This window comes from Vigna unguiculata, chromosome 5, assembly GCF_004118075.2.
Source record: "Vigna unguiculata cultivar IT97K-499-35 chromosome 5, ASM411807v1, whole genome shotgun sequence".
NCBI classification, from domain to species: domain Eukaryota; kingdom Viridiplantae; phylum Streptophyta; class Magnoliopsida; order Fabales; family Fabaceae; genus Vigna; species Vigna unguiculata.
This window is the reverse complement of record NC_040283.1, coordinates 5,248,511-5,269,714: the sequence shown is the minus strand read 5'-3', so window position 1 is coordinate 5,269,714 and position 21,204 is coordinate 5,248,511. Positions and strand designations below refer to the sequence as shown.

The window sequence follows — 21,204 nt, the reverse complement described above, 5'->3', positions numbered from 1 at the left end:
ACGGATAAGTGTGAGGAAGGCTTTCAAAAGCTTAAGCGAAGGTTGACGAGTGCTTCAATACTTGTGATCCCTGATGTTGGTAAACCCTTTGAGGTTTACTATGATGCCTCTCATCTAGGATTGGGCTATGTGTTGATGCAAGAGAAGAAGACGGTGGCGTATGCTTCGAGACAACTTAAGGTGCATGAGAGAAACTACCCCATTCATGACCTGTAGTTAGAAACTATAATATTTGCCTTGAAGATCTGGAGGCACTACCTTTATGGTGCTCATTTTTGGGTATTTAGTGATCACAAGAGTCTCAAGTATTTGTTTGATCAGAAGGAGTTGAACATGAGACAGAGGAGGTGGATGAAGTTCTTGAAGGACTATGATTTCGAGCTCTTATACCACCCGAGTAAGGCAAATGTGGTAGCAGATGCCTTGAGTAGGAAGACAATGCATACTGCAGACCTTATGATCAAGGAGGTGGAGCTACTAGAGAAATTCAAAGATATGAAGCTATAAGTTGAGTTGGGGTCTGAGTTCAATAGATGTAGTACTCTGACTATATCTAGTGACTTCCTGAGCTTAGTCAAGGAAAGACAGTTGATGGATGCCAGTTTGAAAAGAGTGGTAGAATTGCTTGGGTCAGATGAAGCGAAGGATTTTTCCTTGGGTAATGATGGTATATTGAGATTCTAGGGTAGGATGTGTGTACCTGACGATGTTGAGGTGAAAAGGTTAATCCTTGAGGAAAGGGCATAAGAGTCGTCTTAGTTTGCATCCTGGCATGACTAAGATGTACCAGGATCTCAAGGAAACCTTCTGGTGACAGGGTATAAAGAAGGATGTTACGCAGTTTGTATCCGCTTGTTTGACATGTCAGAAGGCAAAGGTAGAGCATCAGAGACCTGGTGGAATTCTACAACCTTTGGACATACCCGTGTGGAAATGGGATAGCATAGTCATGGACTTTGTGACCCATTTGCCACGAACCTTTAGAGGTCATGATACGATCTGGGTTGTAGTGGACCAATTGACCAAGAGCGCTCATTTCTTGGCAATGAACCTGAGGATATCTATGGCCAAGTTAGCCTAGTTGTACATTAAAGAGATTGTGAGATTGCATAGGGTACCTTCGAGCATAGTCTCAGATAGAGATCTGCGGTTCACTTCCCGGTTCTGGCAAACTTTGTAGAGTGCTTTGGGTAGCAAACTAACCATGAGTTCAACATATCATCCCTAGATCGATGGTCAGTCTGAGAGGATGATTCAGTCGCTTGAGGACTTATTAAGGACATGCGTGCTGGATCATCTAGGTGCATGTGATGAAGTTTTTCCCTTGATAGAGTTCACTTACAACAATAGTTTCTATGCGAGCATCGGCATGGTGCCATATGAAGCTCTTTATGACAGGAAATGTAGGACCCCTCTGTGTTGGTATCAGGATGAGAAAGTAGTGCTTGTTGGGCCAGAGTTATTGGAACAAACTACAGAGAATGTGAGAATGGTGAGGGATAGGATATAGGCCTCTTAGAGGGATACAAGGCTTATGTGAACCGTAGGAGGAGACCTTTGGAATTCACGGCTAGAGACCACGTGTTCTTGAGGGTGACCCGAACCATTAGTGTGGGAAGGGCTCTCCGTTCAAGTAAGCTTTCTCCTAAGTTTCTTGGCCTGTACCAAATCTCGAGGAGGATTGGGCCTGTGGCTTATGAGATCGCTATACCTCCCTAGTTGGCTAATTTTCATCTGGTATTCCATGTCTCGTAGTTGAGGAAGTACATGTTTGACCCATGTCATGTATTGGAAGCTGAGGATGTACAAATCAGGGAGGATCTCACAATGGAAGTACCATCCGTTGCTTTGGAGGATAGCCAAGTCGAGAAACGTTGGGGAAAACCAGTCAGTCTTGTCAAAATCATTTGGGACCGAAAAACAGGTAACTCTACTTGGGAGCTAGAAGAGGATATGAGGAAGTCACATCCACATCTGTTTTCCTGGTAAGTCTTTATTTTTGAGGTTGAAAATTTTTGTTGTTGGGGAGAATGTAAGGCCCACTTTAATTTTGTCTTAAAGTTTAAGGACCTATCTTAGTCAGTTGGGCCTAAGACTGGCCCATAGGGTGTCCAAAACCCCTAAACCAGCCTAAGCCTTTCATTTCTGCCCATTTTGAAAGATCAACGCCCTTACTCTCTCCTTGTTCCCTCAACAGAAGCTCTGTTAGGGTTTGCTGCTACTCTGTGTCAAGCAAGTCCAACTTTGTTCTCTTCCACGTAAGTTGGTTCCCAACTCATACTTTTCCTCTTTGGTTTGGCTTTTCGTGGTTACACTTAGGGTTCACCATAGTAACTCGTATTCCATTTGTGCTAGTGTTCCCAGCTCGCGAATTTGCTCTGGGAGCTGTCGTACTCATTTGCGTAGGTGTCGGGATATTCTGCTAACATTTTTTCAGGTAAAGGAAGTTATAGTTTCACGTTTTAAGTCATATCTGCCTGTTGTAGCCTCGTTTTCGTGTTTAAAATGCTTGGGTGTTGTTGTAATTGCTTGGAATATTGATAAATGTCGATTGGGTCTTGAATGCTTGGTTGTTGGTTTTCTCGCCCAAGCGAGTGTGTCACGCCTAGGCGAGACTAACAAAGGCTCGCCCAGGTTTTCTGCTCGAGCTGTCGCTTAGGCGACGAGTCTTCGTTTTGAGCGAGGTGTAGTCTCGCTAAGGTAAAGAGGTCTCGCTTAAGTTAGAAATCGCAGAAAACCACTGTTCCCACTTCTCGAGCTCTCGCCTAGGCGAAGAAAGCTCACTGAGCGAGGCCTTCTATCCTGAATGAGAACTGGCCGAAGATGTGCTCATGTGCTGTTTTCTCCTCTATTCTTGGATGATTGTCACATGTTTGGTTGGATTACTATGTTGAAGCACTAATTGAGTGATTTTGCATGTATTGAGTGGTTTATGGGCTAGAAATGATGAGTTTGGTATAATCTTGGTATGGAACATGATTGGATGGTTGGTTACAAATGTTGGCATGGAATTGGTATGCATGATAACTTTATGTTTGGTTGGTGAGACGTGATTTTGGGTGGTTTAGGATGTAATTCCATGAATCTCTAGGTGAGTTCTCATGGTGGTGCCTCATTGGTCAGGATGTAATTCCATGATGGTTTCGTGGTGGTGCCTCATGGTCAGGACGTAATTCCATGACCCCTGTTAGTGGGAGCTCATGGTGGTGCCTCATGATTAGGACGTAATTCCACGAAGGTTTGTGGTGGTGCCTTATTATATAATTTAGTAAGGATTCAAGTAAGGATTGCATCTTGACACTCTAAAGAATCAGTTAGTCTCACGTAAAGCTTACTGAATCGAGTGATGAGAGTAGCAGGAGGCCCTAGTCTGTCGTAGGATAATGACCTTAGATGTTTGAAGGCTAACCTTGTGAGTGGTATGGTGAAATCCATTGGCAATTGGCTTTGCAGAGCAGTAGAGGCCACCACAAGCGCAAACATCCGGTGAATCCGACTGATTATATGTATTCGGATAATCATGTCTTGAGTCTTATTGTATTGCTTGTCGGTCATTATATGTTTGGTGGATTTATGTATGCTTGGCTTTTAAATGGTATGTTCAATTGCATGATAAAAAAAATTTTACTCTAGCTTACCCTTTCTGTTTGTTTGTATGTTCTCTGTGTGGTTTTCCTCCTTTTGCGATGATCATTAATTTTATTGATGTGAGCAGATGTGAGAACTCCTCTTGGACATCAGGGTAATAAAGATTCCGCTGCTTAGCTTGTCTTGGGTCGGACCTTCTTATCTTCGAGTTTTTCTTTAGCATGTATTACTTTGCTCCTTGAGCATATACTTTGGATACTATTAAACTTCTTATCTTGTCTTGTTAAATGGAATCGTGGTGTATCCTAGTATTTCACTTTAAATATCTTGGATAACTGTAAGGAGTGACATTATACTCCCGCAACTTTGCTCTTTATATTATTTTGTGTGATGTTTCATTTAACTAAGCTTGTTTATTAAATGAGACGTTACATTTTTTATTTATGAAAATGGTTTCATTTTGTTTCTTGAGTTTTTATTGTATAAATTAAATGAATGTACATGAGAATTTCTATATTAATAAGAGATAAGTTAAATTTAAAGATAAATTATATTTATATTAAGTGTAAACACTATCTTTTAAGGTAGTATTAAAATTGAATTAGATTTAAAATATATTTTTTAATGTAATATTAGAGTTGTTTAAAAGAATTATTATTTATTAGATATGCTCTGTCACAATATATAAATTAAGTATATAATATACAAATGAATGTGAACATTATTTTATAAATCAATTTTATATCATTAAGTGTTGATTTTAAATTCACTTTGTATAATTTTATTTTTTCTATTAATGTTATGTTTTTAAAAATATTTTAACACTGTATTACTTGAAGGTATTTATGAATGTGGTACCAAATAAACTTAAAAAATGAATTAAATCAATACGGTGTTAAACATGGTAGTTATCACATCATTGACACGTTTTTTTTGTGTTTATGGAAGCTAAAACTAACAAGTACTTAATATCATTCTCACGGGAGATCACATTTACATAATTATAATAGGTTGATTTTGATAATGTAATTTACGTAATTGAAACTTAAAAGGTATGCAAATTATTAAAAATAAGCTTATTAGAGGGTAAAAATGTAAGTAAACTTTTTTTTTAATGAAAATTAGTATTAAACTTAAATTTTGGGTGAAGAATAGTATAAAAAAAAATTATATGCTTTCAAGAAATATTTTATCCTATTTAAAAATATTAAATATTGTATTATTTTTTTATTTTCGATATTTATATTTTATGGTTGATATAAACATACGCGAAACCTATAGGTCGAATTCTGATGATAGTAATTATCATGATTTCAATTCAATTAATTATTGTAGATATGATTGTATCATTTAAAACTTTTCACCTTATAACTAGTTTTAGAATTAGAGATGAGAAATGAATTAATTTCTAACTTATTTTAATACTAGTTTTTTTTTAATATAATTTATTTTAAAATTTATATAATTATATTTTTTATTAGTTTTGAAGAAAATAATATAAATGTCATTTTAACATCAAATATTTTATAAAAATTTTTATTTTTTACAAAAAAAAAGAAAAACAGATCGATCATATACAACTTATTATTTTGATAAAAAAATTATTATAAGACATAAATTTATATCTATCGGACAAATATAAATATAATTTCTTACTACATAAATAAAAACAAAAATAGTTAAATTTACATCTTTGTCATCATACAATGAAAAAATTGTGTAACCTTCCTCTGCACCCAATAAAGTATCCTCTTAAAATATTTTTAATTATTATTACATACAGCAAGATCTTTATAAAATAACATTCTATTAATTAAACTAATTTAAAAAAAAAAATAAACCATTCAACATTTATATTTAAATTTAACTTGATACACATAAAGTAATTTTTCATCAATTAAATTAATATTTATTAAGTTATAAACAAGAATTGCAAATGATGATAAAATACTTTAAATTATGGATAAAGAACCTCTAAAAATATTTTCCTTAAATTTAATTATCAAAGTAATTTGATTAACTGATGCAAAATAAAAATAAAAATACATTCTTTTACTAGAATAAGATGTCATTAATTAAGAAGTATGTTTACTGAACTGATAATATCTTTTTGTAACCATAGAATGAAACAAAGTTCTTAAATGCATTGAAAAGTGTTGATACTGCAATTATTATGATATGTAGTAAATACTAACTTCAAAGATTCTAAATTGACTTTCATCATTATAAAATGATATATTACCCATTGAACACGACTTTATGTTTGTTTGCCCCAATTTTATTAGGGTTAGGGTTTAGGTTTGGCGCGAGGGAGGGATCATAACAGAATCTGATTAAGATTTAGGTCAAAATTCAATCATATATTGTAGTTGCATTAACTTTTGGGAGGACTTAAAAACTTAAAAACTTCTTAGCTTAGAATTGTTTTGTGTCAACGTTTAACAATGATTTTCTATCTTTCTAACAATACAAAAGTCTACTTAGTTATAAAGGGATATGATAATGACAAGTTGAAAAAAAATCTATCAGAAAAAAGCTGAAAAATAGTTATAATTTATATAGACTACTTGTGTTGATTAGGGTTAAACAAAATGTAATTAAGTCATTTTAATTTTTTATTTATCAATTTTCATTTGTAATATGTTTAAATAAGAATATAGTAAGAAATTCTTAAACTTTGAGAGTTCTTCTAGTTAGCTATTTTAATTGATGTTTTTTCTTTTTAAATATGTCATCTTAAATTAATTCACCTTTAAATAGAATAAGAAAGTAATAAGGTAAGATATTGAATCAAAGTCTCAACATCAAACTCCTTGATAAAAGTTTTCTTATACAAACTTTATCCAATTTAATTAGCTTTCTTATTTTTTTAATTCTTTATTTCACAATCCATTCTCAAATATAATTAGTTTCTTTATAGTTTATATTAAATTGTAACAATAATTACAAAGTGAAACAATCATTTTATTTAATATTTAAATATGATTTTAGCCCTTCAACTTCAATCTTAAATTGAAATTTGTTACTAAAATTTTGATTTTCAAATTTAAAAAATAAATTAATATAGTCTTAATCAAATGATATTAACTTATTCATGTGTTAAATAACATCTTAGACTTACATTTAAACTATATCAAAATTTAGAATATAAATAAATTATAATTTTAGAGCTTTGAGACTAAAAACATTTTTTTTTTAATTCTTCTTCTTCTTCATTATTATTATTATTATTATTTTGACAATAACTATGCACTTACAAATTTTATGCATCCTAATATACTCATGTAAGTTCCTAATCTATTCAATAATAATTAAAGGTGATAATTAGTTCCTTATTGAATATGAAAATGAAGTTCAGTGTATAAAGTTGGTCACTTTTACACCATCTTCAAAGGAGTTATGTTAGTTGTGAACAGTAGAAGCTGACATGCACAAATTCGAAAAGACAGATTTGTGAATGAAGTCAAAACCGTTTGTAAAATGAATGTAGCTTTTGATTTGTCCGAAGAGATGTTTTCTGAACAACACAGAGAGAGCAGCTTTGTAGAGATTCCATGGGAACTGATACTGATGGGAAATGTTTGGGAAAGTGGAAACTGTAACAATGAAATATGTGTTAATTTGAGTTGATGGGATTTGTTAGTGGCACAAATATCATAGCTAGATATTTTGTTAGATCTTTGTATGAATTATAGAACCTTTTTCATAAGTATGCCGGACTTTAGAATATAAATACATGTTCTTCTTCGATACTACGTACCAACATGGCTGCATACACAACACAAACGGAACTGTTAATCATGTTAGCCATCCAAAGTGCTAATCTCATCACTCATCTCACTCTACAACACAGCTTCTCCATCAAGTGTTGTGCACAACTTGGAAATGGGTTCTCTATAAAAAGTCAACTCATGTCAAACACTGTAAATGCAGGTTCTAAAAAAACAGCGATTCCTAAAGTTATTTCAACGTTATATATATACTCAAAATGTATTATAATATAACGAGATTTATATAATTTTAATTTTTCTATGATATACGTAAACTGTTCATGAATTGTTAATATCGACAAAATTGTTAATTTCAATGAATATTTTTACCCACATTAAGTTTAACACATTACTTTTACATGTTGAGTTCAATATTAATAGAATAACGAGCTTTCAACCAAAAGGATTAAATATTTTTTTGAAAAATCAATGATACTGGGCTATAATTTATAAACAGTATAATTATATACAAAAGAAGTTAAATCAATTAAACTGAGAGAATGGCTCCACTGGTGCAATACTTCAGAAGGTTGATAAATAAGTGTTACAGATCACACTGCAACAGGACAACCAAAAGATCATCACACGAGGGACAAGTGCATCACAAAATGAAATCTCATGAAATTCTTCAATAAATAATAAAGAAAAAGAAGCAAAAGAAGAAAAAGTTATGCTCTACACTATAAATACATTCCAATCTTTCACAAAGAAACATTTGAAAGATCATCAAATCACGTACGTGACAGGAGTAATTTACAAGCTCCTTTTTGAGTATTACAGACCTAGAATCATTCTCTATTCAATCCAACGAGTAACTCCATCTTCGCCTACAGTTGCCAATATCTCAACGCGTACATCCAAAACAGCCTAGTATTTGGGTCAATAAGAGGAAGTGCAAGGATTAACGCATCAGTTTTCAGAGAGAAGCAACACGAATTAAGTATTTATTGTATACTATGATGCATCAGAGAAACGACTTGATGTAGTAAACTGCTGAAAGAAGCTAACAGTTGACAATTTTTGTTCATACGAAAAACTAAAATGGCAAGTGAAGAAACAAAATGAGCCCGCTAAAAGCCATTTCCTTCCTCTACTTCTCTCTCTAACGAATGTTCCAACCAAAGTAATTGACTCTTTGAGGAAAATTAAGAAAGATGAGGCTGTACAATTACAAGTTATAACCCATTTTGGAAAGCCTCAACACCATATTCAGCCAACTAAAATGTTTTGCAATTAGTTATCAGATTGCTGGGAACCATTTACATGTCATACCAATGTATCAAACACTGAATGCAACCAAAAAAACAAAGAAAACTTACTGATGGGTTTCTGCAGTTCACCAGTCTGCATTCCTGTAAGGAACCTTCTAGTGTCCAATTTTCCCAAACATCAAAACTATGACTAGCAAATACAAACTCCATTCTTCTATTGATCTGCAAAAATGACAGTTTTTAACCAAATTAGAAAAACATCGTGTTTGAAGTGAAACATAAATAATAATTTAGCCATATGTCTAAAATTTTAGCTTTTGTAGAAAATATACTACTAAAAAACAGAAATACAGCATGCGAAAGAATCAGTATATATGATAATAATAAATTCTAAAGGATATATATGATAAAATTGATAAACTCTGAGAATTACAATGCAACTACCTGCAATAATTTACCACCAGCAGCAAGAGATCGCAATCCAATTGTGTCCTGAAGCAAATGTATTAACACTCAAATATCAGCTAATTTGCAGAACACTTGAGTTAAAAAATACATCTTATACCATTCTAAAGCCTAAACTAATATTTGAAATACCAGATGTCATGTAAAATAAAGTGACTAGGATAAGTGCAAAGTTCCTTCAAGACAAACCTTGCTTCTGAAGATGATAAGGAACTGTGCAGCAGGGTCTCTTTTTGACACATTAGACATGGAATCCATGATCCAACCTCCACCTTTAACTCTTTGCCTTGAAACATGAAGGGCAGGGCGGTCTCTAGCATACAGAGCTATAACATATCCATCTCTCAATAGTTCAGTACAGTTTCCACTAAGTCTCACATTTGATTTTATAACTTGAGAACTAGTTGGTTCTTGCATTTCTATTGGAGTTTTTCTACTTCTTGAATCTTCAGAGCTGGAGCTCAAAGCTTGGTCAGTGCCACTCATAGCAGTGTCATCTCTCTGAGATGTGCCTTCTTTCTCCAGTGTAGAAGGATCTTCTGGTTTTTGTTGGGACTTTTGACGGGTATGTCTTTTTTTGGCCTTTTTACCTGACCTGCTACGCCTTCCTTCAGACCTAGCAGAGGTACTTTGAGACAAACTTGAAACCTGAAGCTGGGATGAAGACTCTTTCACTTGAGTACTTCCTTTCTTTTGGGAACTGTCAGGACTTAAGTGAACATCATCTGTTTGCTCTCTAACAATAATCTGGAGAGCATTTTCTTTGTATTGCTGATCAGATTGTTCGCTTTCATTGTCAACCTCACTCTCTTCTTCCACATCTGACATGGCATTCTTCGGAATAATTCCATCAATGAAGAATGTTTGTAATATAGATATCGCTTTCTCCCTTATCTCCATCCAAACCTCTTCACTGTAATCTGCACTTCGGGGAAGTATCAACACATTAGGCATCTCCTTCACCTGATGTAGACATACCAAAAGTACGTTATAGTACCATCCTTTTTGTTAAACTATCATCGCTAAACACTGACAGAACATAATCTAATATGTAATGTATATATGTGTTTTTGTGTGTGTGTACACATGATTAAGAGTAGCAAATACAAAATCAAATTGCATGAAGCCAACAAACTTTTGCAAAACCTATTTTAGTTTGACAATACAGTTTTTCTATTAATCCCAGTATTACTCTGATAAATAATTATATTCCAAAACATCAAGTCCTCTGGATGACAAAGGGGCAAAGAGAAGTTTAACCATAACACTGAAACGTAAGTTTGTATAACTTTTGTAAGAAAACTTTGACCCTGATTATCATAAGATGGTATGATACAAAATCTTCAGAGTTTGATACAGATTGCCAGGAGATTCATTTTTTTCCTTGAATCATTTGCTAAATTGTGTAAATCACTTCTTTATTTGAAGAATTGCTATTGGTGCCTTATCATGCAATTCTTGCAATGTGAGTCAAGCACACAATAGAATGGGTTTTGAGTCAGTTTTGAGAAAATCCCCAATTTGTCAATATGCAACAGCCTGTTACTATGATCATCATAAATTACCAATGTTTGCATTCCATCATCACAAAAAGGTGCCATATCTTTCTAATCAGGTAGGTCTGAGCAATAGCAATACCAGTGTTTATTTCAAAATTTCTATAAAATTGGAGGGAAAATGACGAATACCTTTCCTATTTTGAACCAAAGTCAGAATATTAATGCTTTGTGCCCTCTCTATTAATGCCTCCTTTACTCAGTTTGGGTCACCCCCCACCCAGTCTCACCCCCCACCCAGTCTCTTCTTTCCATGTCTATTCTCATGTATTTACTTCCCTGTTACTGTTGCATTAGTTTTTTCTAGTGGGGTATTGGGCCAGCAGAAGAAAAGGGACATCGTTATCACGTGAAGCTAGAGTGTTCCTCCACATATGCTTACTTAAGTACAAGTATTGTTTGCATACATGTTGTGGTGGTGTTGCAAGGATCAAACATCACTTTTTTACTCGCATAAAGGAGAATGTTAGACTTGCACATCAATTCACAATGAAGTTAGAGAGATGATTTTGAAGCTGTTAGGAGATAAAAAAGAAGATAAAGGGGCAAATGATCAAGAATAATTTGATGTAGGTATCCAAGATGCTAAAAGAACAGAAATGTGAAATCATTTGAGAAGAGGAAGGAGGGAATTTCAGCATCTATGAAGAAAATACAATGAACGAGGTGTTGAAAGATAGAGAGTTGGTCACTAAAGACATCTAGAAATGCATTTATGGCAATATTTTGCCATTTAATTTTGTGAGGAATTCCTAACTATCAAAATGATGAAATTGTTGCTGAATATCTAAGGGGTTTAAAACCTCCCATTTATCACGAGGAAAGAGACACTTGACAAAATCCTAGTTAAGGGTAGTACAATATTTGTTAAGAAATAAACCCTAAGCCTGACTCAACTTTACAAAACCAGCTTGTAACGTGAGGTTTGCACCTACTTATATACTGTAAACTAACCTTGTCTCTAGTCGATGTGGGACTTTCAACACATCCCTTCACACTGAGGCATATCCATTTTGAGTGTGGGACTAATAGGTGGTCCGATAGTGGCCCGATAGTAGGTGGAAGAATAGACCCAACAACAAATCTCGTTAAGATAGACACTAAACCATGACTCTAATACCATGTTAAGAAATGGACTTTAAGACTAATTCAACCTTATAAAACCAACTTATAAAGTGAGGTTTGCACCCACTTATATACAGTAAATTAGTCTTATCTCTAGTTGATGTGGGACTTCCAATATGGGGAAAATGGGATAGTCCAAAATAAAAAATGGTTGTCACATTGAGAATCAAAATGGCTATTTTCCGATTCATGAATATAATTGTAATATTCATTATCAATAAGAAAAAAGAGCATGTACAACTGACAGATATATAAAATCACAAATCCATGCCCAATAACAAAAGACTAGGAGCATGTTAACATAAAGAAGCCAAATAGCTCACTATATGGCTAGCAAAATAGAATAAAAAACTTCAAAAGTGTTTGTTGTATCTCTGTCATCGGTGGTCTTCAGTTTTTATTATTTTCCTCTCTTTGTACAACTGACAAATGGGATAGTCAAAAATAAAAAATGGTTGTCACATTGAGAATCAAAATGGCTATTTTCCGATTCATGAATTTAATTGTAATATTCATTATCAATAAGAAAAAAGAGCATGTACAACTGACAGATATATAAAAGCACAAATCCATGCCCAATAACAAAAGACTAGGAGCATTTTAACATAAAGAAGCCTAATAGCTCACTATATGGCTAGCAAAATAGAATAAAAAACTTCAAAAGTGTTTGTTGTATCTATCTGTCATCGGTGGTCTTCAGTTTTTATTATTTTCCTCTCTTTGTACTTTTGTTGTGATAAATAAATGAATCTGAAGAGAGATTCAAGTCAAATCTCTCAAGTGCCTTCTCTTACATCCTTATTCTCAAGTAAAACAGAGATGGAAATCACCAGTCACAATAAAAAAGAAGTGACTGGTTAAATTAAGCAATAAAGCCACCCCACCCAAAAAAATTGACTAGAAATCAGTATGGCCAAAGTCCAAATGGACAATTTGATGATCATTCGTCATCCCCAATATCAACATTACTTCATTCATCTTCATCATCCCATATCAAAAGATCTTCCCCTTCCTCCCATCTTGAATAATATCTTCAATTTCATCCTCATCTATTATGAACTTTCCCTTCATCTCAACCTTTGTGTTTAGGTTTCTTAGACCAATACAACAAAATGAAAAGAATAAGCAAGACCATATGCATTAAATTTTTAATGCAGTTTATTTTAAGTTCTAATTCTAAATCCAATCAGACATCTCTCTTCCTTTCATTGCTGAGAGCCCCTAGTCAAAACCAAAACACAAGTATATTCATCCGTGTAGCACAGCAGAAATTGGTAAGAAGAATTTACTTTTCAATAATTCATTAATCATCTGATTCAATATTGATTAAACGTATATCATAAGTATCCCCTTCTCTTCTCTACATTTTTGTCTTATCTTAAGATGAAAATTATACTCAAGAAACACAAGTGCATTTATTCTTTGTTGCTTTTGGCGATTTATTTCCTTATTTTGCACTTAATCAAATGCACTCAAGTTCCTATTATATCTGACAGAAGTAAAACTTGACTTCCTTTGAAACATTCAAGTATGAAAGTAAAGGAACAGTAAGTTGTGAGTTTCAATCAGTAGTGTAGACATTTGAGAATGTCTGCATCATACCTTATAAATTAAAGAATACAAAACCTAAATTTACCGTACCCATGCTTCCATCCATTGGGGCCCTTCTGCACCATCCAAAGCACATCCAGCTAAGGTTCCATCAATCAAGAGCTGCTTTACAGCACAATCATCCAAAAGCTGACTACTGCCCGTATTTACAAGAAAAGCTCCTATGAAAACATTAGATACATTATATATTTGTGAAGATAACTCAAAACAATAAATAACTAACAGAAAGAAAGAAAAATATATAGCATATGAACAAGTAAATACCAGGCTTCACATGTTGAAGACATTCGGCATTAATAATCTGCATTGTTTCATTTGTTAAAGCACAGTGGAGTGATACAAGGTCACTTGCAGCAAGTAAATCATTAAGAGTATCCATTCTTCGTGCTGCAGGAGGAAACTTTGCCTTTCCTTTTCCCTGTGAGTGCAAGGTTGACGACAAAAATATAAATTAGTAAAAACCTTATAGTATTCTCTCAGCTTTGAAACTAGTACAAGTCATGCTAATTTCCAATGTTCCAAAGAAACAAATGAAAAATGAAAATAAAAGAGAGCAGACTATGAAATAAACATTCAGAAGTTGAAATACAGAACAATCAAGCCTTCTGTAACCCCTTTCACGAAGCTACTGGTACTCAATTAATTGTCTATGTGTACCCTTGTGCAAGTTTGTAGGGCAACGGAAACTTAAGACAAAACGAAGCTGAAACAAATATAACATTTCATGATAGTTATGAAGAAATGAAAAGGCTCATTGACCCTTAACAAAAGTTTGATCAGCATGTAAAATAAATGAAGAAATAGCATACATAGTTATATTACAAAGTTTACTGATTACACAAAATTCAAGCCCCATATTTGAAGAGAGTATCTTCGTATCAAATTTACCCAATAAGAATTTATACCAACAAATAGATTCATCAGCTCTCTAAGTGATAAGCAATCATCAGACGTGAACTAAAAAAGCACAGACTACTATTTCAGGTTTTTATTTTAAAAAGTTCTCAAGGACTATTATGGAACAGGTGCAATGAAGATTAATTGAAGCTTTTGCATTAACCACAGAAAGGGTTTATACCAACTAATAGTCAATTCTCACAATCAATACATTTACTAAAATATTCAAAAATAGGATACAAATTCAATGGTTTAAGAAAAAACACAGGAATTTTCACTAACAACAACTTAGCTTAAATTTGGGGGAAACAATCACCAATTCTTTTAAGCTCTCTGTAGAGACTGCCAAAATAAGCTATTATTTTTTTTAAATAAGTTAAACCAAACAACAGTAAAGTCTCACATTAGACCAGGGTATCTTATTCTTACCAGAAAATAGAATTTAAGTTGATGAAAGAATGGACAGACTTGGGTATGACGTGGTACTTAAGTCTCACATAGAGTAGTAATATGGGAAGCTCGGTCAAGTATTCAAGCCGTGATTCTTCCCCATAACAGCTAGTCTTTAAGGTTGGGTTGCCCAATGCTAGGATGCTTATTAATTGTTACCGGAGCTGATTGTCAGTGTCTGAGAAAGTGTTACTTACAAAGGGTTCAAACTAGTGAAGAGTTATGACTAACGAGAAAGTTGACTAAAGTGTCACCAAGTATCATAGTGCGAAAACTTCGTAAGTGTGGTACTATGATAAGGGCTTCGGTGTTCTGGGATGCCTATGTCCCACACCAAGTAATATTTGACACTCAAGAGAGCATTTTAGTGTTGGGTTAGTGGTTCCCCCTTGACATCTAGATTTAAAGGATGATCTCTCCAAATGCTTTGGTGCTTATCACGCAGCATGCTGGAATGATGCCAGGCAAAATTACAAAAGGAAATGAAGCGCAAGATAGTTAAGATGAAACCAAAATTAGATGAACACGAGGTCAAGTGGATCTGGCTAGGGACAGCAATGGGGAATATGAGTTTCGTGCATTAGAAGAAATCAAATGTCATGCTGGGGAATTTTGTATGAGAGGGAAGATTTAATGGTACTTATTATATAACTAATTAGAAAGAGAGGAGGTGAACCACAAAACATTGAATGAATTTTGGATTCCTTCTGTCTTCTCTCTGGAGACTCTCCTTTGTCTTCTAGAGCTTAATTTAAGATTTAAGTATCAAGAATTCGTTAGTTCTCGATAAGCAGTAATTATTTTTGTAAATAAAAAATACCGTGTAAACTATTCCAGTAACAAAAATGCTTGTTTGCACGGATTGAACAACAAATTCATACATGCTATTCTAATTCTATCAAAAACTGAAATTCATTCACTTAAGATTGAGACTTAAAAATATATGAGTAGTGGACAACATGACCACTCTCCCTTTCTTCTATATATAATGAAGCAAGTACATATGGAATATGAAAAGACTGCTCTAAGATACTAGGCATGATTAGATACAGCAGTAGATATGGCAGTAGATAGTTCCCCACACTCAACACCCTATACATAGGGTTAATGATACAATAGGTAATAATTCTAACACTCCCCCTCAAGTTGGAGCATACAAATTGTATGAACCAAGCTTGGAACAAATGAACTCAATCTGAGGTCCCCTTAATGACTTGGTCAACACATCTGCAAGTTGGTCATTTGACCCAACGAACTCAGTACAAATTTCCTTCATCATCAATTTTTCTCGAACAAAGTGGCAGTCAATTTCTATGTGTTTAGTTCTCTCATGAAACACTGAATTTGATGCAATGTGGAGAGCAGCCTGGTTGTCACAGTACATCTTCATGGTCTGAATTTCACAGAAGTTAAGCTCTCGAAGAAATTGCTTTACCCATATGAGTTCACACGTGAGAGACGCCATTGCCCGATATTCAGCTTCAGCGGTGGATCGAGCCACTACATTTTGCTTCTTACTTTTCCAAGAGATAACATTTCCTCCAAGGAGGACATAATATCCCGTAGTAGAGCGTCTGTCAATAGGAGAGCCTGCCCAATCAGCATCACAGTACTCAGAGATTTGAACATTTCCTTTATTTTCATATAGCAAACCTTGTCCTGGAGCCTTCTTGAGGTACCTTAAAATACGGATGATGGCATTCCAATGTCCAAGACATGGAGTCTGCATAAACTGGCTAACAATTCCAACTACGAAAGATAGATCAGGCCTCGTAATAGTGAGATAAATTAACTTTCCAACAAGCCTCCTATATCTCTCTGGATCGGAGAATAATTCGCCTTCTTCTGTTGTTAACTTCTGATTTGGGTCCATAGGACTCTCTACTGGTCTGCAGTCAATCATACCTGTTTCTTGTAATATATCAAGAGCATATTTCCTTTGAGAGATTACAACTCCATCTTTTGACTGAGCTACTTCAATGCCCAAGAAGTATTTGAGGCTTCCGAGATCCTTGGTTTGAAAATGTCTACACCAGTGCTCCTTCAGTTGAGATATTCCAGTAGTATCATTTCCTGTAATAACAATATCATCAACATATACTATTAGGTAGACACATTTCCCAGGAGAGGTATGTTTGTAAAAGACTGAGTGATCTGCCTCACTGCGTCTTAACCCAAATTTCTGAATAATGGAGCTGAATTTTCCAAACCAAGCTCGTGGTGATTGTTTGAGGCCATATAAAGATCGATGCAATTTGCATACCATACCAGACTCCCCCTGAGCAACAAACCCAGGAGGTTGCTCCATGTAAACTTCCTCCTCAAGATCACCATGAAGGAAGGCATTTTTGATATCCAATTGATGAAGCGGCCAATGACGAATTGCTGCCATTGCAAAGAAGAGGCGAAAAGTAGTCATCTTGGCCACGGGAGAGAAAGTGTCACAATAGTCAAGGCCATAAACCTGAGTGTACCCTTTTGCAACCAATCGGGCTTTGAGTCGATCAACCTGACCATCGGGGCCAACTTTAATTGCATACACCCATCGACAACCAACGGCCTTCTTGCCCGAAGGGAGGGGCACAAGCTCCCAAGTATTATTGCTTGTCGTCATCCAGGATGATCAAGTGCTTCATTCACATTTTTGAGAATAACAACAAAAGACACTGAGGATAAAAGTGAACAATAGGAAGGCGATAATCGGTGATAGCTAAGAAAATTATAAATGGGATGTGAATTTCGAGAGGAACGAGTACCTTTTCTGAGAGCAATGGGCCAACCTGAATCACCTTCACCAGAAGTCGTGGGATCAAGAGACGAGGGAGAAGAATATGAAGTAGGGGATTCACCATGTTCTTGAACAACTGGACTATTCGTCGGCGTCCTGTGTTGGAGAGAAGCAATAGGTGGAGATGATGGCTCAGGAGGACTTTGGTCGAGACTTGGAGTGACAGGGACATTGGAAATATTGTACTCAACCACGGGAATAGGAAGGACCTGCAGTATGACATGGACATCTTGAACAGATGGAGAGAAGTAAGGGGTCTGTTCAAAAAATGTAACATTGGCAGACATGTAATATTTCTTGGTTTCAGGAGAGTAACATCGATACCCTTTTTGAAGTCGTGAATAGCCCAAGAAAACACATTTGAGAGAGCGAGCAGAAAGCTTGTCTAACCCGGGAGACATGTCATGAACAAAACATATACAACCAAAAACTCTAGGAGAAGTGTGAAAGAGAGGATTTTCTGGAAACAGAATGGAGAAAGGGACCTTATGATTGAGAGAGGAAGATGGCATCCGATTAATAAGAAAACCTGCAGTTAAGATGGCATCTCCCCAGTGATGGACAGGAACATTGGCACTAAGCAAAAGGGTACGAGTAGTTTCAACTAAGTGTCTATTTTTTCTTTCTGTTATACCATTTTGTTGTGGCGTATGAGGACAAGTAGACTTGTGCAGGATACCATGGGAACTCAAAACATTAGAAAGAGCAAACGAAAAGTACTCTTTGGCATTGTCACTTCTTAAGATTTTGATTACTTGACCAAATTGATTCTTGATTTCATTCAAAAATATATGAGTAGTGGACTCATATATTGAGACTTAAAAATATATGAGTAGTGGACAACATGACCACTCTCCCTTTCTTCTATATATAATGAAGCAAGTACATATGGAATATAAAAAGACTGCTCTAAGATACTAAGCATGATTAGATACAGCAGTAGATAGTTCCCCACACTCAACACCCTATACATAGGGTTAATGATACAATAGGTAATAATTCTAACACATTCTAAACTACCATTGTCCAGGAATGGGAGAATCCGAATAGTCAAAGAGCGTTTGTGACTTTTCCAAACAAATGCGTTCAAACCAAATAGATTTTCCAGTATTTCCACCTTTTTGTCTGGTTTCTTGTAAGTTAAATTTCAACAGTGTTAATGCACACCCTAATCATAAAACCCAAACTGTTACACACCAGTTACAGTGCCAAAAGAAAAAGCTTCAGAATCATGAAACAAATGCTACAATATCAATTACTAACCAAGTCTCACAAACAAGTGGATCAGAAAATTAAAGCATAGATACACCGATTACTATTTTAATTTCAACTGAAGAAGGGTTCTTCACTCAGTGAAGGAAAGATTAAAAATACGTACTGCTTGAGTATCAAAATAGAGCACGCTCATTTTGAAGGCCAAGCTGCGAGTAGCCAAAGACCTAGCCGACGCGGAGATTCCGACGATGCCGAGAACGAGGCCGCGGCAGCGGCGCATCCCACGGCAGAGAGGCTGGACGGAGCCGAGCCAGCCGGAGGCGGAGAGAGCGTGGCGGGAGAGGAGGTGCGTGCGGCGGAGGAGGCCAAGGAAGAGCGCCATGACGGTGTCGGCGATCTCCTCGGCGCGCGAGGTGTCGACGTGGACGAGGCGAAGGCCAAGGTCAGCGGCAAGGGCGGAGTCGACGGCGCGGTCGGCGGAGCCAAGGCAGAGGATGAGGTGGTAGGAACGGAGGCGGCGCTGGGCGGCGCGCGGGAGGTAGGCGAGGGAGTGGAGGAGAACCGCGGCGGCAGACTCGATCTTGCCTTCGGAGAGGCGGCTGAGGGGAACATGCTCTATGACAGCGACGCCGGCAAGGGATTGGAGCTCGAGAGAACAGTCGTCGATGCAGTTTAGGGTGACGACGAGGGGGAGAGACGCAGGGTTGTTACGGTGAGGCATTGCCGCACACGATTGGATCTGCTACTCCACCTTCCACTCTAGCCTTCACTCCTTTGCCTTCTCAGTTATACTATTACGCTATGCTTTCGCTTTAGAACCCTCTCTCTGTCGCCACTTTTGGGACCAGCCATTTTCAACCACCTCTAAGAAATTAAAAACGATTTTATTTTTTTATATTTTCTAATCTTTTTAAGAAATTAATAAAAAATGTAATATATAAGAAGTCAGTTAATATCGTTTACTCGTACTAATATTTTATTAAACTTGATATTTAAAGAGTTAAAAAAATTATTTGAATCGAAAAATAATATAGTTTCTTTTTATAATTAGGATGTGATATGAATAAAGTTTTATTTTAATACTTTTATATAACTAAAATTTCTTATTTAAGATGTAATGATATTTTAATTTGGATCATGTATATATATTGGATAAGTATCTATATTTAATATTTTAAGATATTTTACTTAAAGTTGTCAATGAAGTATTTAATCTATAAAATAATAATAATTTTATAAATAAACATATTAATTTAAATTTTATAAACATATTAATAAACATATGTTGTCAACTTTAATTATATAACTTTAATTTAAATTTATATAATAATAATTATATATTTATTATATTTTTAAAAATTATTATATACTTTTTAATATACATATATCACGTATTATATTTTATTATTTTAAAATAAACATATTAATTTATGAAATACGTGTTGATTTATATTCGTGTATCATATAGTTTTACTTTTAATTATACTTATATTAGAAAAAATGAAAAAAAAAATAGTATTATTCTAAGAAAATTGGTATTCATCTAACTAAAATTTGTTAAGAAATTATTGTAAAATCATCCTAGAAACTTAACACCGAATGAGAAGTATATGAATGGAAGAAGAACGAGGGGAAAACATAGAAAATAGATGAAGAAAGGTGGAGAATGAGGGTTGCATGAAATTAAATCACCTCGAAAGGTTTCTTATCTCTCCTTATATATTTTCCTAAGTCTCTTTATATAAAAATTGATTTAGATTTTCTTTTTTTCCTTTTCCTATTGTAATCTTATGTCTTTTCGTGTAATCTACTTCTATTACTTTTTAAATAAATTCAATATATTTATGAGTTTATCTTAACTAGAACGGCAACTAAAAATCTATTTTAACATGTTTTTTATCACAAATCCAATGAATTTAATTATAACAAATCTTAATTAAAATAATATTTTAAATATAAAAACTAATTAAAAGATCAAAATTAAAGGTTAATCGAGAACACAAATTTGAACTCAAGGTATGTTTTCTTCTTATTATTATTTTAAGCTACACATAGCTTTTTTTTTTACTCTTGCGATCACTTATTTATTTATTTCAAAAAAGTATTATATATATATATATATATATATATTTAAAAAGTAAATTACGCTAACATAATATTTTCATTTTCTTTTATATTACACATGCACTTCAAACAGGAAATATAAGTGTAATTTGAAAAAAATCTTAAAGGTGGTATTGTAAGTTACTTCTCTGTTTATTACTCACATCATATTGTATGTGTATTTTTTTTTTAAATAAAACCATTAATAATATATAGATGTCATTTGCATTCTTCATTCAGCACACAAACTCTTGTAAAATGTTTGCACGTGTGAAGTTTTGAAATTCCAAAGTGTTCTATATATCTTTTGCGGTCCATTTGAACACTCCACATTATTTTGTGTTTTGTCACTACCAAATTTTAGAATTTTGGTGTAATTTAGATATATCATTTGACTACAAATCGACATACACAAGATAGAATAA

At 34.6% G+C, this 21,204-nt stretch overlaps 1 protein-coding gene across 1 annotated transcript; it reads right to left on the bottom strand.

The window, feature by feature from the left end:
* Positions 1 to 7,847: 7,847 nt before the first annotated feature.
* LOC114184925 (C-terminal binding protein AN) lies at positions 7,848 to 19,525 on the bottom strand. Its single transcript, XM_028072329.1, has 7 exons — positions 18,840 to 19,525; positions 13,591 to 13,744; positions 13,357 to 13,487; positions 9,224 to 9,997; positions 9,014 to 9,061; positions 8,678 to 8,791; positions 7,848 to 8,225 (listed from the first exon to the last, which is right to left on the bottom strand). The coding sequence occupies exons 1-7, from the start codon at positions 19,395 to 19,397 to the stop codon at positions 8,154 to 8,156; spliced, it is 1,851 nt and encodes a 616-aa protein (XP_027928130.1). The 5' UTR covers positions 19,398 to 19,525; the 3' UTR covers positions 7,848 to 8,153.
* Between the last annotated feature and the right edge of the window lie 1,679 nt (positions 19,526 to 21,204).